Source organism: Equus asinus, chromosome 25 (genome assembly GCF_041296235.1).
Source record: "Equus asinus isolate D_3611 breed Donkey chromosome 25, EquAss-T2T_v2, whole genome shotgun sequence".
NCBI lineage: Eukaryota > Metazoa > Chordata > Mammalia > Perissodactyla > Equidae > Equus > Equus asinus.
This window is the reverse complement of record NC_091814.1, coordinates 23719467-23734120: the sequence shown is the minus strand read 5'-3', so window position 1 is coordinate 23734120 and position 14654 is coordinate 23719467. Positions and strand designations below refer to the sequence as shown.

The 14654-nt window shown below is 51.8% G+C and overlaps 2 protein-coding genes across 14 annotated transcripts; one reads left to right on the top strand and one right to left on the bottom strand.

Moving 5' to 3' along the window:
* The first annotated feature begins 4730 nt into the window (after window positions 1-4730).
* On the top strand, window positions 4731-10491 carry B4GALT3 (beta-1,4-galactosyltransferase 3). 9 transcript variants are annotated; one of them, XM_070498115.1, is made up of 9 exons: window positions 4745-4846; window positions 5190-5454; window positions 5745-5819; window positions 6185-6459; window positions 7025-7260; window positions 7835-8025; window positions 8157-8279; window positions 9481-9585; window positions 9715-10491. In XM_070498115.1, the coding sequence occupies exons 4-9, from the start codon at window positions 6198-6200 to the stop codon at window positions 9986-9988; spliced, it is 1191 nt and encodes a 396-aa protein (XP_070354216.1). In that variant the 5' UTR covers window positions 4745-4846; window positions 5190-5454; window positions 5745-5819; window positions 6185-6197; the 3' UTR covers window positions 9989-10491. The 9 variants fall into 9 exon arrangements, with proteins under 9 accessions (XP_014690967.1, XP_070354218.1, XP_014690962.1 ...); XM_044757676.2 differs by having other exon boundaries at window positions 5674-5819; XM_070498114.1 differs by having other exon boundaries at window positions 5674-5819; window positions 6162-6459.
* A 93-nt stretch (window positions 10492-10584) lies between these two features.
* Window positions 10585-14455, bottom strand: PPOX (protoporphyrinogen oxidase). Of its 5 annotated transcripts, none has more exons than XM_014835473.3 (13): window positions 14271-14455; window positions 13904-13998; window positions 13613-13747; window positions 13366-13481; window positions 13052-13184; window positions 12629-12773; window positions 12328-12518; window positions 11826-11886; window positions 11525-11643; window positions 11337-11447; window positions 11087-11236; window positions 10899-10941; window positions 10585-10814 (listed from the first exon to the last, which is right to left on the bottom strand). In XM_014835473.3, exons 2-13 carry the CDS (start codon window positions 13988-13990, stop codon window positions 10672-10674), a joined length of 1434 nt encoding a protein of 477 aa, XP_014690959.1. In that variant the 5' UTR covers window positions 13991-13998; window positions 14271-14455; the 3' UTR covers window positions 10585-10671. The 5 variants fall into 5 exon arrangements, with proteins under 5 accessions (XP_014690959.1, XP_014690960.1, XP_044613609.1 ...); XM_014835474.3 differs by having other exon boundaries at window positions 14172-14440; XM_044757674.2 differs by lacking the exon at window positions 13366-13481 and having other exon boundaries at window positions 14271-14435.
* Between the last annotated feature and the right edge of the window lie 199 nt (window positions 14456-14654).

Genomic DNA, 14654 nt, shown 5'->3' with positions numbered 1-14654 from the left:
CCCATATATAAAAAAGTAGATGAAGATGGGCATGGATGTTAGCTCAGGGCCAATCTTCCTCAGCAAAAAAGAGGAGGATTGGCAGCAGATGTTAGTTCAGGGCTAATCTTTCTTAAAAAAAAAAAAAAGAAGAAGAAGAAAGAAAAAGAAAATCCAGACCTGTGTGATAGATGCCATGGTGAAGAAGGGGTACCTAGCACAGAATATGGGGTCACAGAAGTGTTCCTGAAGGAGGTGTCTGCCTCCACTTCTAGAAGTAAACTGTAAAACTGTAGGGATCCCCTGGAGAGTAGGGTGATGTGGAGGAGTAGAGAATTTCAGGGCTGGCCCGGCGGCACAGTGGTTAAGTTCGCACGTTCCAATTCTTGGCAGCCCGGGGTTTGCTGGTTCGGATCCCGGGTGCGGACATGGCACCGCTTGGCAAAAGCCATGCTGTGGTAGGCATCCCACGTATAAAGTAGAGGAAGATGGGCATGGACGTTAGCTCAGGGCCAGTCTTCCTCAGCAAAAAGAGGTGGATTGGCAGTAATTAGCTCAGGGCTAATCTTCCTCAAAAAAAATTTAAAAAAAGATTTCAGCTTGCTAGGTCAGCTCCAGGGCCCTTCTCTGTTATGCAAAACAAAAGTAAAGTAAAGAGAACAGACTTGGAGCTGGAGAATAATACTGTAAGGAGCTGAGTAGAGTTGGAAGGGATAGTTCTGGGGAGAAGCTACCATCTAGGTGGAAAACATTGAATGCGAGAGAGAGGATTTTAAAGATATTGGCCTGTGTGTTAAAATGTGCTCCTTCTCCACTCTGCCCTGCCCCATGCATCTGATGTTTCCTTCAGAAACAAAATAGAGATTTAAATTATTTTAAATTAGTTTTTGGTTACTAGACTGGCTTTCTTCTGTTGTGTTGTGTGTCATGACTTGGCCGCTAGGGGCCCCAAGTTTTATTCAGAATGTAGAAAGACAGGATGTTGTGGTGAAAACCAGCATACTAGAATTTAAGTTTTCAGAAATTTGGCAGTTCTAGGTGATGACTAAGTCCAGGGTGTGGCCAGGGTGAGATGGAGTCGAGGTGAAGGTTCTTGAAAACCGGGAATTTACAAATGAATGTAGGGGAATTATCAGAAGATGGTAGATGGGGTGGGGGGGGGGTGGGGGAATAGAAGGTGAAGGCCGGTTTTACAAAAACAGAATACCATGGGAGCGTAGAGGAAGGGTCCTCTAGGAGAACCGCATTTCAATTATCTGTATAAGTCTATCTTTTCCACTACACAGTGAACTCCTTAAGAAAAATCAGGGGGCCGGCCCAGTGGCGCAGTGGTTAAGTGTGCGCATTCCACTTAGGTGGCACAGGGTTTGCCGGTTCAGATCCCAGTGTGGACATGGCACCACTTGGCACACCATGCTGTGGTAGGCATCCCACGTATAAAGTAGAGGAAGATGGGCATGGATGTTAGCTCAGGGCCAGTCTTCCTCAGCAAAAAAGAGGAGGATTGGCAGCAATTAGCTCAGGGCTAATCTTCCTCAAAAATAAAATAAAATAAAATAAAAAAGCATTAAAAAAAAAAAAAAGGGGCTGACCCAGTGGCGTATCGGTTAAGTTCGCACTTTCAGCTTCGGCGGCCTGGGGTTTGCTGGTTCAGATCCTGGGTGTGGACATGGTACCGCTCATCGAGCCATGCTGAGGCAGCACCCCACATGCCACAGCTAGAAGGACCCACAACTAAGAATATACAACTATGTACCGGGGGCTTTGGGGAGGAAAAGGAATAAAATAAAATCTTAAAAAAAAAAAAAAAAGAAAGAAAAATCAGGGCTTTTACTCAGCTCCTACTTTGTCCTTAAAATTCAGATGTATTGAATATCTGCTGTCTGCTGTCACTTTTCCATAGTTCTCACTAATTATCACAAAACCCTTTAAGATGGGGTTCATTTTACAGATGAAACCCAGAAAGCGTATTGCTGAACATCACACAGCCAATGGAATTCAAAGCTGGCATTGTACTTAAACCCAGTATTATCTCATTTTGAGCCTCCACAGTTACCTCAAACTCACTAAGTCCAAAGTTTACTTGTCATCTCTATCATTTTCCCCCAAATGTACCTTTTCTAAGTTTTGTTTCTCATTAAATGGTGCCACCATTCACCCAGTGGTCCACCTTAGAAATCTGGAGGTGGGGCCGGTCCCCTGGCCAAGTGGCTAAGTTTGCACCCTCCGCTTTGGTGGCCCAGGGTGCGCTGGTTTGGATCCTAGGCATGGACCTACGCACCACTCACTAAGCCATGCTGAGGTGGCATCCCACATAGAAGAGCTAGAATGACTCACAACTAGGATATACAATTATGTGCTGGGGCTTTGGGGAGAAGAAACAAAAGAGAGAGAAATCTGGGGGTCATCTTGGAGTCCTCTAACTCCCTGACTTGGCACATCCAGGCAGTCACCAAATCCTTTTTGTCTCCTAAAAATTCTCAAAGACATCCTCTACCCTCTAGTCCCACTGATATCACCTTATTTTGCATTAGCTCCATCTCACTTCTGAATTTCTGCAGTAACACGTTAAATGGTGTCCCCACTTCCAGTCTTGACCACTTCAATCAATGCTCCACATTTCCACCAGAGTTAACTTCCTAAAGTTCTGAGTGTAGCACTCTCTGTTTAGAGTACTTTAATGCCTTCCTCTTGCCCTCAGGATAAAACTCAAACTCTTTCAATGTAATTTATGGAGTCTTTCATTATCTGGCACCTATTTACCTCTCCAGTCTCAACTCTCGCTATTCCCTTCACTCTATTGTCCAGCCTTACTGATCCATTTTTGATTTCCCAAACTCCTTAATTTCTTCCTCCTTTCCAGACTTTTGTCCTTATCGTTTTCTCTGCCCAGAACACTATTCATCTGTTGAAATATAATTTTCAGAAAAAGATAAAACTATGACTCTCACACTGTTAAAGGAAAAATTATTCTGACCCTTGTTAAAATGGCAAGGAAGACTTCATTTGGGACTATTGCCATAAGTGTCAAGACTATCCCAATTGGAAAGAAATTGGGCTCAACTCTGAATACAGTATGAACAAGTAGATATTTATAGCCAATGAGCAAAATGAGAGAGTCAGTGGATGGAAAATTACATCAAGGGTAGGGAATTTTTTTTTTTTTTAAAGATTGGCACCTGAGCTAACAACTGCTGCCAATCTTTTTTTTCCTTCTTCTTTTTCTCCCCAAAGCTCCCCAGTACATAGTTGTATGTTTTAGTTGTGGCATGTGGGGCGTGGACATGGCAACACTCATCAAGCTATGCTGAGTCAGCGCCCCACACGCCTGCCGAGCCCAGGATCCGAACCAGCGACACCCTGGGCCGGGAAGCGGAGCGCGCGAACTTAACCACTTGGCCACGGGCCCAGCCCCTATGGGTAGGGAAATTCTTAGGACTTAGGATTCTTGCTGAAGGCAGGCCAAGGTGATCAGATATTAAGGGTGGGGGATTCTCACTAAAATGACTTAGCAGGATTCTAGCTAAAAGTGGCTAGGGGCCCAAGGACGAGCCCTATTGATAAGAGGGCTCAGAGGAGCCTGTCTAAAGTTTGGTCAAGGAGAGATTTTGTCAATACCCATATAAAAATGAACACGTGTTACAGATTTTGTTTAACTTGTGAGGAACCAGAAGACGTTATTACTGGTTCAAAAGAATATCTAAAAAACAGACACATTTACAGATCAGGAATGCAGAAATGAATATGACAATGGAGGCAAAAACCTTTTTCCACAAGGTAGCCAGTAGGGGTTTAATTGAACCTCTATCAGACAGGACTGAAATTTGCATGTCTATCAGTTTCCTACATAGGGTTGTAAAATATCTCCCACTGAAACAAGATCTTATAAAGCAGAAGGATGTACTATAGACAAGTCCTTCAGGTTTCCCATTAGCCATCACTTCTTCTCGGAAGGCTTTCCAGATTCTCCACGTGAGAATGAGGTGCAATTTCTGGGCTATCATATTTATCCCACTATATTTTTTGTAACCCTCCCTCCCTCCCTCCCGTACAAGCACACAAGACCATGAGCTTTTTGAGACAGACATTGTGAGTTATTCAAGTTTCCTCAGTGTGAACATCTGCTTCTAAGGAACACAATATGCTAAGGGGGTAGTGGAAGCCACAAGATAAACATATTGCATATTAATGGAATGTCCATTTTACTCTCATATCTGGGAAAACACATTTTTACATTAAAGCAGACCCTGCCCTTCCCTCCACACTCAATGTTTCCTTGCTTTATTAACTGTTTCTATTTCAAGGCCTGCGGGATACCATGGGATACAAAAATGCGCCAGAGCAGTCAACTATGACTCACCCTGAGCAAGAAACAATTTTGATACTAAGTGGCACTTAGTTGCAAGGGGCGCCACTGACCCGGTAAAGGAGCTCAGCCTAGCCCGGGGATATAGGGAGGCCTTCGGTCGCGCCAGAAACTGTCCCACCGGCCTTTCGGTCAGTCTCAGCCCAAAGGAAAGTCCTGGTTTGAGCTGCTGTTTTTACAAGACTGCGCGGTGGGAAATGGAATCTCCCTAGGAGTCGGTCCCGTGGGGATGAACCCCCGCGCAGGTTGCCTGAAGGGTCGAGGCCGTGGCGGCCCGCTGCCCGCGGCCCAGCCTCCTCCGAGCCCCGCCCGGCCGCACTCCGGCACGCGCCTCCGGGCCGGGGCTGTCCAGACCCTGCGCTCCGCCCGCCCCGGCGGCTCCACCCGAGGCCCCGCCCCGTGACGCGAGGCCCCGCCCACGCAGCGCCCGCTTCCAAGATGGCGGCAGCGATGCCTGCCCGGCTGTCGGGGTGGCGGTGACGACTGGAAGCAGAAGAACAGGTACGTGGGCTGGGGTTGGTGGGGTGAGGGGCCGGGAGAAAGGTTCGGGCGATTGGGAGGATGAGAAGTTTTGGGTAAAGGTTGAAGACAAGCCTGAGCAGGCAGGGGATCCCAGGTGGAAGTCTGGACAGAGGCCGGGTGGGCTCACGTTGCAAGGTAGGGCAAACGCAAGAGGAGGTTGGGGTGGAATGGGGGTGCTCCGAAAGAACCGGGCTGTCACCCGCTGCAGAGCGCTGACCACGCCCCTCTAGGTGAGCTAGCCCAGGTACTCCCGACAGGTTCTGCCCAGCCCTCCGTTTTCCTATTTCCCTCTAGCTGTAACCCTCCTCCCCACCCCCTCTAGGACTGGGGAAGGGTAGAAAAGGTAGAGGACGCCACCCCCACCCTACTCCCCGCCGCGCTCCAGGGCTGTTTGCGTGCAGCTCCCAGGTGGTCACGCTCCCTGCACCTGCGGAGCTAGCTCTCAAGCACGAGAAGAACGGAAAGGAGCCTGTTTCCTACTCCGCCCTGGGTTCTCTTGAGGCCACTCCACAGTCCTGTCATGACTCCCTCGCCCCCTGGCAGACATAATGTCTCCGCTAGCTGCCCTGTCCCCAGTCCCCAAACAGGTTGGTCCTGTTGGAGTGGGGGATGGTTAAGTTCGGAGTGAACCTGACACTCCAGGGTGGCCCCGGGAGGAGCCAGGGACCTAGCATCTCCCCCCACACCCCCGCTCTTTTCTTTCCAACACTTTCCCTCACTTCCCTTGCTGGGAAACCGGCTTCACCCTGATCCTGATCTCTGCCCCATAGAGGGTGGCTGGTTATCCTTGATCGCTTCTGTTCCAGCTGGTCCCAGGATCGCTGTTGCAGCGCTGGATGGATCCTTTCTCTGTCTTCTGTGATGTTTCCAATTTTAGATAATGCCTCACATCTCTGTCCCCCCGGGACCTCCTGAAGCCCGCATGATCCAGAACAAGACAGCTTGAACCCAGGTGAGTCTCTCTCTCCCTCTAGAACTGGAAGGGAAGTTCTCCAGAGACTCCTGAAATGGACATGGGACCTGAATGATGTAAGCATTCTTGGGGGTGGGAACTGAGAGTAGATGCAGGAGTGGTTTGGAGAGGGGGCGGAGGAGGGTGAAACTTGGGCTGGAAGTGACAGGTGGTAGGGCTGCTGGTGGTCACATTCTATTTATTTTTCTTGCATGACCAGACACCTGTGTGCTCCCTTCTGTGACTTTATTCTTTGCTTCTTTTTCCTCTTTACCCCGGCACCACCTTCATCCCTCCCTGATGATTTCTCTGCTGGCTTGATCTCTTCCTGCCCACCCCCAGAACTTTCCTCTCTCCCTCCTCAGACCTCCCCCCAGGATGTTGCGGAGGCTGTTGGAGAGGCCCTGTACACTGGCCCTGCTTGTGGGCTCCCAGCTGGCCGTCATGATGTACCTGTCACTGGGGGGCTTCCGAAGCCTCAGTGCCCTATTTGGCCGAGAGCAGGGGCCGACATTTGACTATTCGCATCCCCACGATGTCTACAGTAACCTCAGTCACCTGCCTGGTGCCCCTGTTGCCCCAGGGGGCCCTCTAGCTCCTCAAGGTCTACCCTACTGTCCAGAACGATCTCCTCTCTTAGGTGAGTGCAGAAGGAAGGAGGAAGTGAACGGAAGGCTGAGGTCTGGGAGCAGGGAGGCTTGGGCAGGCATAGTGTGGCAGGAGTGGGACTTAGAACAGGAGGTTAATGTAATTGGAAGATGGGCTGAGTTTGAGATAGAATGGACTCTGAATTTAGAGTTTAGATTGGGCTCTTGGATTGAGCTACAACTTTCTATTGCCTACCCATTTATGAGCTCTTCCTGCCTTGGGCTAAGAATTGCTTCCTTTGTAGATGAGCCCTGGTTTAGTTAGTTAATTGGAAGTCTTTCTGTTCTCTCCATCCTCTAACTACAGCTTCCAACCCTGTAGAGAGAGTTATGGAACCCTAAAATACAAAGGTAGGCCAAGTTAAGGAGCCTGCATCTTCCAGGCTTTGCAAAGCTGCCCCAATGATGGTGAACTCAAGGCTCTGAAAATTCTGAGTGAGCCCTTAGGGGAGCTGAGCCCTAGAACCAGATTGTGGGGGCTAGAGGTGTCCCCAGGCCCTGGTGGTCCTTTTTCTCCTTGCCCTTCTAACCCCTGACCTTGCCATTCCTTCCCAACAGTGGGTCCTGTGTCCGTGTCCTTTAGTCCAGTGCCGTCGCTGGCAGAGATTGTGGAGAGAAATCCTCGAGTGGAACTGGGGGGCCGGTACCGCCCCGCAGGGTGTGAGCCCCGCTCCCGAACAGCCATCATTGTGCCCCACCGGGGCCGGGAGCACCACCTGCGCCTGCTGCTCTACCACCTGCACCCCTTCTTGCAGCGCCAGCAGCTTGCTTATGGCATCTATGTCATCCACCAGGTACCCCTGATCCCAACTCCGCTTTCTTTTTCGTAAGGAAACTTCAAGTAAATGCCACTCCACTCTTCATATAGTGGGTCCCTGGAATAATTTTAAGTCAGCCTATAGAGTGTGGGAAAGCACCTGGCACTGCTCTGCCAACTTGTTACTCTCTTTAGGGTATTCCCAGTCTGTACCCACCCATGATCTTCCCTTTGTTGAATTTGGAATTGTGCAAATTTGGAATTGGACAGATTTGGGCTAAAATTCTAGTTCTGTCATTTGTCCCATAAGTGACCTTGAGCAAGATACTTAACCCCCTAAAATGAAGCAAAGAAAGGTAACTAGTATATACCTGTTTCCCATGGTTGTTGTCAGGATTAAATGCTAAACAGCAGTGTGTAAGTATCAGGCACATACTGATGCTCAAAAAAAAATTGTTGAATGAAAAAATAAAAGATAGTTTGTCTTTCTCTTGATTCTCCTTGCCCTATGACCCACTTTGGTTTCCCTCTTTTCTCTTTTATACTTCTGACCCCTCTTCTCCATGCTACCTACAGACATAGTCCGGTCCTCTTCCGTTATTATCTTCCAGGCTGGAAATGGAACATTTAACAGGGCAAAGCTGCTGAATGTTGGGGTGCGGGAGGCCCTGCGTGATGAAGAGTGGGACTGCCTGTTCTTGCATGATGTGGACCTCCTGCCAGAGAATGACCACAACCTCTATGTGTGCGATCCCCGGGGACCCCGGCATGTTGCTGTTGCCATGAACAAGTTTGGATACAGGTAGAGGGCATGAGAGGATGCTGGGAAGCAGGGAAACCCACCATCCATTGGAAGGAGGAGAGCCAAGGGGATTGTGGGTAGGCGTGTCTCCCCAGAAGACTTGTGGAATTCAAGGATCTTTCTCTCCCTAGCCTCCCGTACCCCCAGTACTTTGGAGGGGTCTCAGCACTCACTCCTGACCAGTACCTGAAGATGAATGGCTTCCCCAATGAATACTGGGGTTGGGGTGGTGAAGATGACGACATTGCTACCAGGTCAGACTTCCTGTTACCACCTCCCTCCTTCACCCCAGCCTAAACTCCTGTCCTCTGAGACCACCGCTGGCCATAGCCTTTTAACACTAACCTTTAGTTCCCTGGTCCTGCACTGTGCCCATTCCTCTTCCTTAGTCTTTTCAGTCTACCCAGGTCAGGCTTTGCATGCTGCCCCCCATTCTATCATCCTCCAGTCTCCCACATCTGGTAAATTATGTTCCTGGGAGAGAGGATAAGATCAATAGGCTATAATGTCATGGGATTCCAGAGCTGGAAAGGAGCTGAGAGATAGTTTAGTCCTGCCTTCTGCTAGGATTGCATCCAGACCACTTCCTGTGGGGCTGGGGGAGGAGGGGCTCTGCTCCAAATAGCCCAGAATCACTTTTTTTAAAACCCTGTGCCATTGTCATGATGCCAACTCATTTTTAGCATGAGAAACATTTTGACCTTCAGCCTCAGCTGACCCAATTTCATATCTGTGGTGTGGTGTGAATATTTGGGCTTGATATGCTGGATCCATTGTCTCCTCTCTCCCTGTGTCCTTTGGGATGACTTCTCTGTGGATTCTGGTCCTCTGTATGTGTATAAAATGCCCAGCAATTTCTAAATGTATGTACTCTTTCAATAGCTTCCCAGGCCAGCTTCACTTCTTGCTTCTGAGTCAGAGTTGGGATTTGTTTCTTTCCAGGCCCTAATCACCTGGTCCCACCCTTTTCTTAACACTGGGGGGTGGAGGTGGGGGTGGGGAGGCTGCCAAGCAGTGGGGTTGAGGCAGCTCAGCCACTATTCTAAATAATTGCTGAGCTTGGGTCTGCAACTCCCAGGCTTGTCCTATCCTTTTGACAAAATGGCTCCTCTCCCTGTCCTTCCCAGACTGCAAGGGCAGCTCTGGGAGCCGGTTAGGAAATGAAGGTGGGAGGTGCAGACCTACCTCTGCAATTGTTTAAAGGCCCCAGGGTGCCTGGCACCAGGCCCTGAGGATTTGGATACATCCAGCTTTCACATTCTCTTCAGCCATTTCCTTCTGTTTGACTTTCTCTCCCCTTCCAGTACGTGGCACATTTTTGCCTAACTAGTAATAGTTGCTCTTTGTGTACAGAAACATGCAATGCCCTCCTTGCTGGCCTTAGTTCTTCTTGCTCACCTGTCAGCAGCTTTGCTCCACTCTGGATCGTCCAAGGTGCCCTCACTTTTCCCATAGGGTACGCCTCGCTGGGATGAAGATCTCTCGCCCCCCTGCATCTGTGGGACACTATAAGATGGTGAAGCACCGAGGAGATAAGGGCAACGAGGAAAATCCCCACAGGTAGGAAGGGAGGACTGCCTGGGAATTGTTACTGGATCCTTGCGGTTCTGCATCCTAGCTAGGAAGCTCCTAAAGGTCCTTAGATTCCTGTTCCTTTCTGGGTCTTAGTCTCCAACCTCTAACCCTCAGATTTGACCTCCTGGTCCGTACCCAGAATTCCTGGACGCAAGATGGGATGAACTCACTGACCTACCGATTGCTGGCTCGAGAGCTGGGCCCTCTCTATACCAACATCACGGCAGACATTGGTACTGACCCTCGGGGTCCCCGGACTCTCTCTGGTCCCCGTTACCCACCTGGTTCCTCCCAGGCCTTCCGTCAAGAGATGCTGCAGCGTCGGCCCCCAGCCAGGCCTGGTCCTCTGCCTACTGCCAACCACACAGACCCCCATGGTTCACACTGACTCCTCCTTCCTGCCATCCTTAATCATGCAACTGAATCAGAGGGGTTGTATTCTCCCCACCCTCAGCTCCTCACTGCTCTCAGAGGGATGTGGGGAAATTGAACTCTAGTGCTGTGCTGGGGGCAGGGGCTTCTCCTCACTGCTGGACTGGAGCTGGGCTCCTCTAGGCCTGGGGGTCCCTCTTTCTAGGGTCACCTGCCAGGGCTTATGACTGTGAATCTTGATGTCATGATTTTATGTGACGACTCCTGGGAGTCCCTTGCCGCTGGGGCAGGAGCAGGGCTGGACCCCAAGTCCCTTCCTCTTCAATGGAGAGAAGAGTGATCTGGCTTCTCCAGGGACCTCTGTGAATATTTATTCTATTTATGGTTCCCAGGAAGTGTGTTTGTTGAAGGAAGCCCCTCCCTGGGTACTTTCTGCCAGTGCTGGAGTAGCTCCCTCTTCTGGACCTGGCTCAGGGGGCTGGGATTTTGATATATTTTCTAATAAAGGACTTTGTCTTGCCTCTGCCCCTGCTTTCTGCATCCCAGGCACCCTTTGCCTGTCTTTGTCCCCTACCCCACAAGCCCGAAGGTGACAGAACAGCCAGACCAAGCCAAGCTCCAGCGACTTTTATTTTCATGAGTGAGAGAATCCCTGCCAGCAGGGGCAGGAAGAAGTGAGAGCTATTAGCTATTAGGTTATTAGCTATTAGGTTCTGTGCCCAGGACCCGGACTGCTGCCTGGCGCCCACTCTCTATACAGTCATTGACAGCAACCCCCTCATAGGAGGCTCCAGCCAGAGTGAGGGGCAGCCTTTGAGCAGCCAGGAATTGGGTAGCTGACTCTGGAAAGAAAGGATAAAAGGAAAGTTACAGTTGGGGGTCTGATTTCGTTGGCCTCCCTCAGCCCAGCTGCTTTCCCAACTTACCCAGTTTTTGCCAGTGGCCTAGTGTATACTGGGGGATGCAGTTCTGGGGAAGGAAGAGGAGATACAGGGAAAAGTTTATTATTGATATCCTGGGTCTTGGTGGACAATGACAAATATACCGGTCCCTGCCTTCAAGGCCTTCGGCGGGGGTGGGGGTGAGGGGGCGGGCTGACTTTATCCCAACTCACCTTGTGTAGATGGACCAAGCAGTGACTTGGTGGCTCCTTCAGTCCTAATTGTGTGGCAGCTGCTTCCTGTGCTTGCTGTTGGAATAGCTCCCGAGATAAGACAGAGCCCCTGGCTTCCAGTGTCTGTAACCAGGAACCTCCCAGCATCACCTAGGGAGGGGATATAGCACTGACAAGCCTGACCTTACCTATACCGGGGCACAGGGGGATCCTTGGGAAACCCCCACTGAACAAAGCTGCTTCCTCTCACAGTCACTCTGAGGCCAGGGGGGCTCCCATCCTGCTCAGGGAAAGCAACTGAGTCGTACACAATTCCCAGGATGCCTGGGTCTTCTGAGGATGGCACCAAATGTCCAAATCCCTGGAGAAATGGAAGAAACAGAGTCAGGTGGGAAGAGTCCCTGTTGAGCCCATGTCTCCCCTTCCTCTGTGTCACACCTGGACAGGTAGACGAGCTCCTCGGTACTGCAGATTCACCACCGCCACAGATACAGCAGTGATGGTACTCAGGGCATGAGCCAGAGGTGCAGCCTCAGCAGGGAGTAGCTTGCTCAGCACTGGAGGGGGGCAGGCAGAGGCCTACTTTAGGAGGCATTCACACTACAGTTTCATCAACCCTCCTTGGAATTAGCCTCCCAAAGGGATGACCAATTCAGGGGCATGGTATGGTCCTTCTGGCCCAGAAAGCTACAGCTTGCCTCACCCTGGTTGGGGAAGGGGAAGGCTGCCACCCCATTACCTGAAGCTGGAACAGTACTAATGATGTGGTCAGCCTCCAGGCTGCTGTCCCCTAGAGACACCTGAGAGGATGAAAACATTTGTGAGAGACAGAGATAGTGGAAATTTTGCCTCAGTTTCCAAGGCACCCAAGTGGCAGGAGAGACTGGGTGCTGACCAGGATGAAGAGATTAAGTGTGCAGTCAGCACAAAAATCACCCCCTATTACTTCAGGAAGTGGGCCAGACTGAGGGCCAGTGTGGCCACTCTGAAATGTTCAGTGGAGCTGGATTGTTCCTTTCCCTATCTCTGAGCCACTTATAAGCACTACCTCTATCTACAGACCTGGATCCTAAGGGTCTTGGAGGAAGGCCTAAGAACCTGGGGTAGCCCATATTTAAATTGCTTCTAAGACAGGAAAACAATGAGGTACTGCACTCCTGCCAGCCCTGGCCTGATTAAAAAATTTAGGCAAAGATGAAAACTAACACACAGGTTCATTACACTCCAGGGGGCTCTCTTACCTTCCAGCGCCCTTCTGCCTGGAGGCTAAGCCCACACACTGGCTGGCCTCTGAGAACACTGACCCCCCTACTAGTCAGGTGGGTATTAAGGGCCTGGGGCAACCTCTCCAGTCCTCCACGGAGTGACCACTGGCTCCAGCGCTCGGCTCGGGCCTGGCGAATGAGTGCTGAGTCTGGCTGCGGTCTCCGCCCTGCAGAGGAGGAAGCAGAGAAGAATCAATAAAAGAGCATCCCTTGCCTCTAGTCCCTCACTCTGGCAGTCCTTAATATCTTCACCCCTTGAACCAATCCCCCCCCTCACCTGCCCCCAGCAGCAGCCCCAGTAATACGGAACGATGTGTTTGCTCAGCTTGGAAGAGACTGGGAAAGCAGGACCTGATGCTGAGCTCACGGCTGTTGCCTGCAAACACTCCACGGCAGAGACTGTCCATGGCTAGAGACGCCACCTTAAGGGTGAGACTGGGACTGAGAGGCCAAGGAATAAGCTACACTGACTGGTTTCCACTGCCCCTACTTGGTAGGGAATGGGGGTGGGGTAGGGTTTGGGTTGGGGAGCAGTCCCATTATAAGATCACCCCCAACACTGACTTTTAGGGACTACAGGGTATAAAAAGAAAAGGGCATTCCTAAATGATACAGAAGAGCCCCTAGGTAGTAGGTTTGAGCAGGGGGCTCTGCAGCTGGCTTAGGAGGGGAGGGATTTGGGGCCTCTGGGCAGTGTCACCTCAGGTCCAAGGCGGCGCTGGGTAAAACTGTGCACAGTCTCATCAGGGTCTTTGCCTGGGGGCGTGATCAACTCCCTCAGCCCCGCCCAGAGCAGCGGTTTGGAGAAGGGAGGTGAAGCGCGGAGTAGCCCCCTGCATGGAAGAAAGCATGAGGAGGGAGCTCTGATTTACCTCCCCAGCTCCAGCGGGTCATTTCCATTCATTTGGCCCCTTTTGCGGGGAGGGCTGACAAACTGGGAGATGAGAAAAATGAAAGGAATGTGAGGCTGGGGACCCAGTAGAAGAATGTGCAGTAAACAGGTGATAGTATTACCTGAGGCCAGAGGGCAGGGCGTGCAGAGCACCGCCTACATACAGGAACCTGTTCTGGGCAGCTGGATGGTCTCCCCGGACAGGTAACACTTCTGATTCCAAGCCAAGCTCAGAAACCTACTCCATACATCCTCAGGAAGAGGAGAAACTAAGGAACGGACTGATCACCAAATATACTCCCGCCCCTCAAGTCTATCCTCTAGTGAAGGCCCCTGGCAGCCTCTCCTGGCATTCCACAAGCCTCTCACCATGAGCAAGGTCCGGGCTCCCAGAGCTCCCGCTGGCCGAATTCCTCGAGGTCCAAGTTCAAAGATAGCACCATCTGGACCTCGGACTGAGCGGATCCAGCCTCCCAGACGCTCGCTGCCCTCCACCAGGACCACCTTGTGGGGAAACAAGGGGGCCACTGCAGCACCGCCTACAGCGGAGGGGTAAAGGGTGTGGAGGGAGCGGCGATCCCGCGGGCCAGGATCCACCTTTTGCCAGAATCGGGACAAGGGTATTAAAGGAGGCTCCCTCGGGCACAGTGGGGCACTCACCTTGGGTGGACAAGGGGCCCGGCACAGGTGGTAACTCGCGGCCAAGCCGCTGATGCCTCCGCCCAGGACGACCACGGTCCGACCCATTGGGAAGCCTGAGGGAGATGGAGCGATCGGGACAGGCTGAGCGGGGGACACCCTGCTCTCCAGAAGCTCCGCCGGTACCACGCTCCAGCCCCGGCCACTCACTGCTTTAGGGGAAACAAAGGCAGAGCCAGAGAATGGGGCGGTGGGACGGTGAGGTGCCCGCCCAGGGCCCAGGACTCACCACGAGAGGGACGAGAGAAAATGAGGGAGAAAGAAAAAGAGGTCTCAAGACTTCGTCCACCCAGCGCTCCGCGGGGAGGCAGATAAGGGCCACACCCACCCTATCTGCCGGCGCCGGGTTCCGGGCGCCGACTGGCCGCCTGAGTTCTGGGGCGCTCTGCCTCCCACGCCTCACTAGGCCTAGGACTCCGAGTCGCCACCTCCGCTCCCAACCCTTTCGGCCTCTCCGACGCTCCATCCACTCTATTCTCGCGGCACGCTCCCGAGCCTATCTTTCCTGCTTCTGGATTGGTGGGTCTTGGAAGGCCCCGGATCACATTCACCAATGAAAACACTGAGCTGGCCATGGCTCCCCAGCATAGGCGGAGGGACGGCGGGTTTCAGGGGCCGCTCCGTAGAGCCGGAGGTTAACACGTTCCGTGCCAGGTTAGAGTGAGCTGCGGTATTTGGCGCTGCCCTCCCCGCCGGGCCGGGGCGGTGAGAG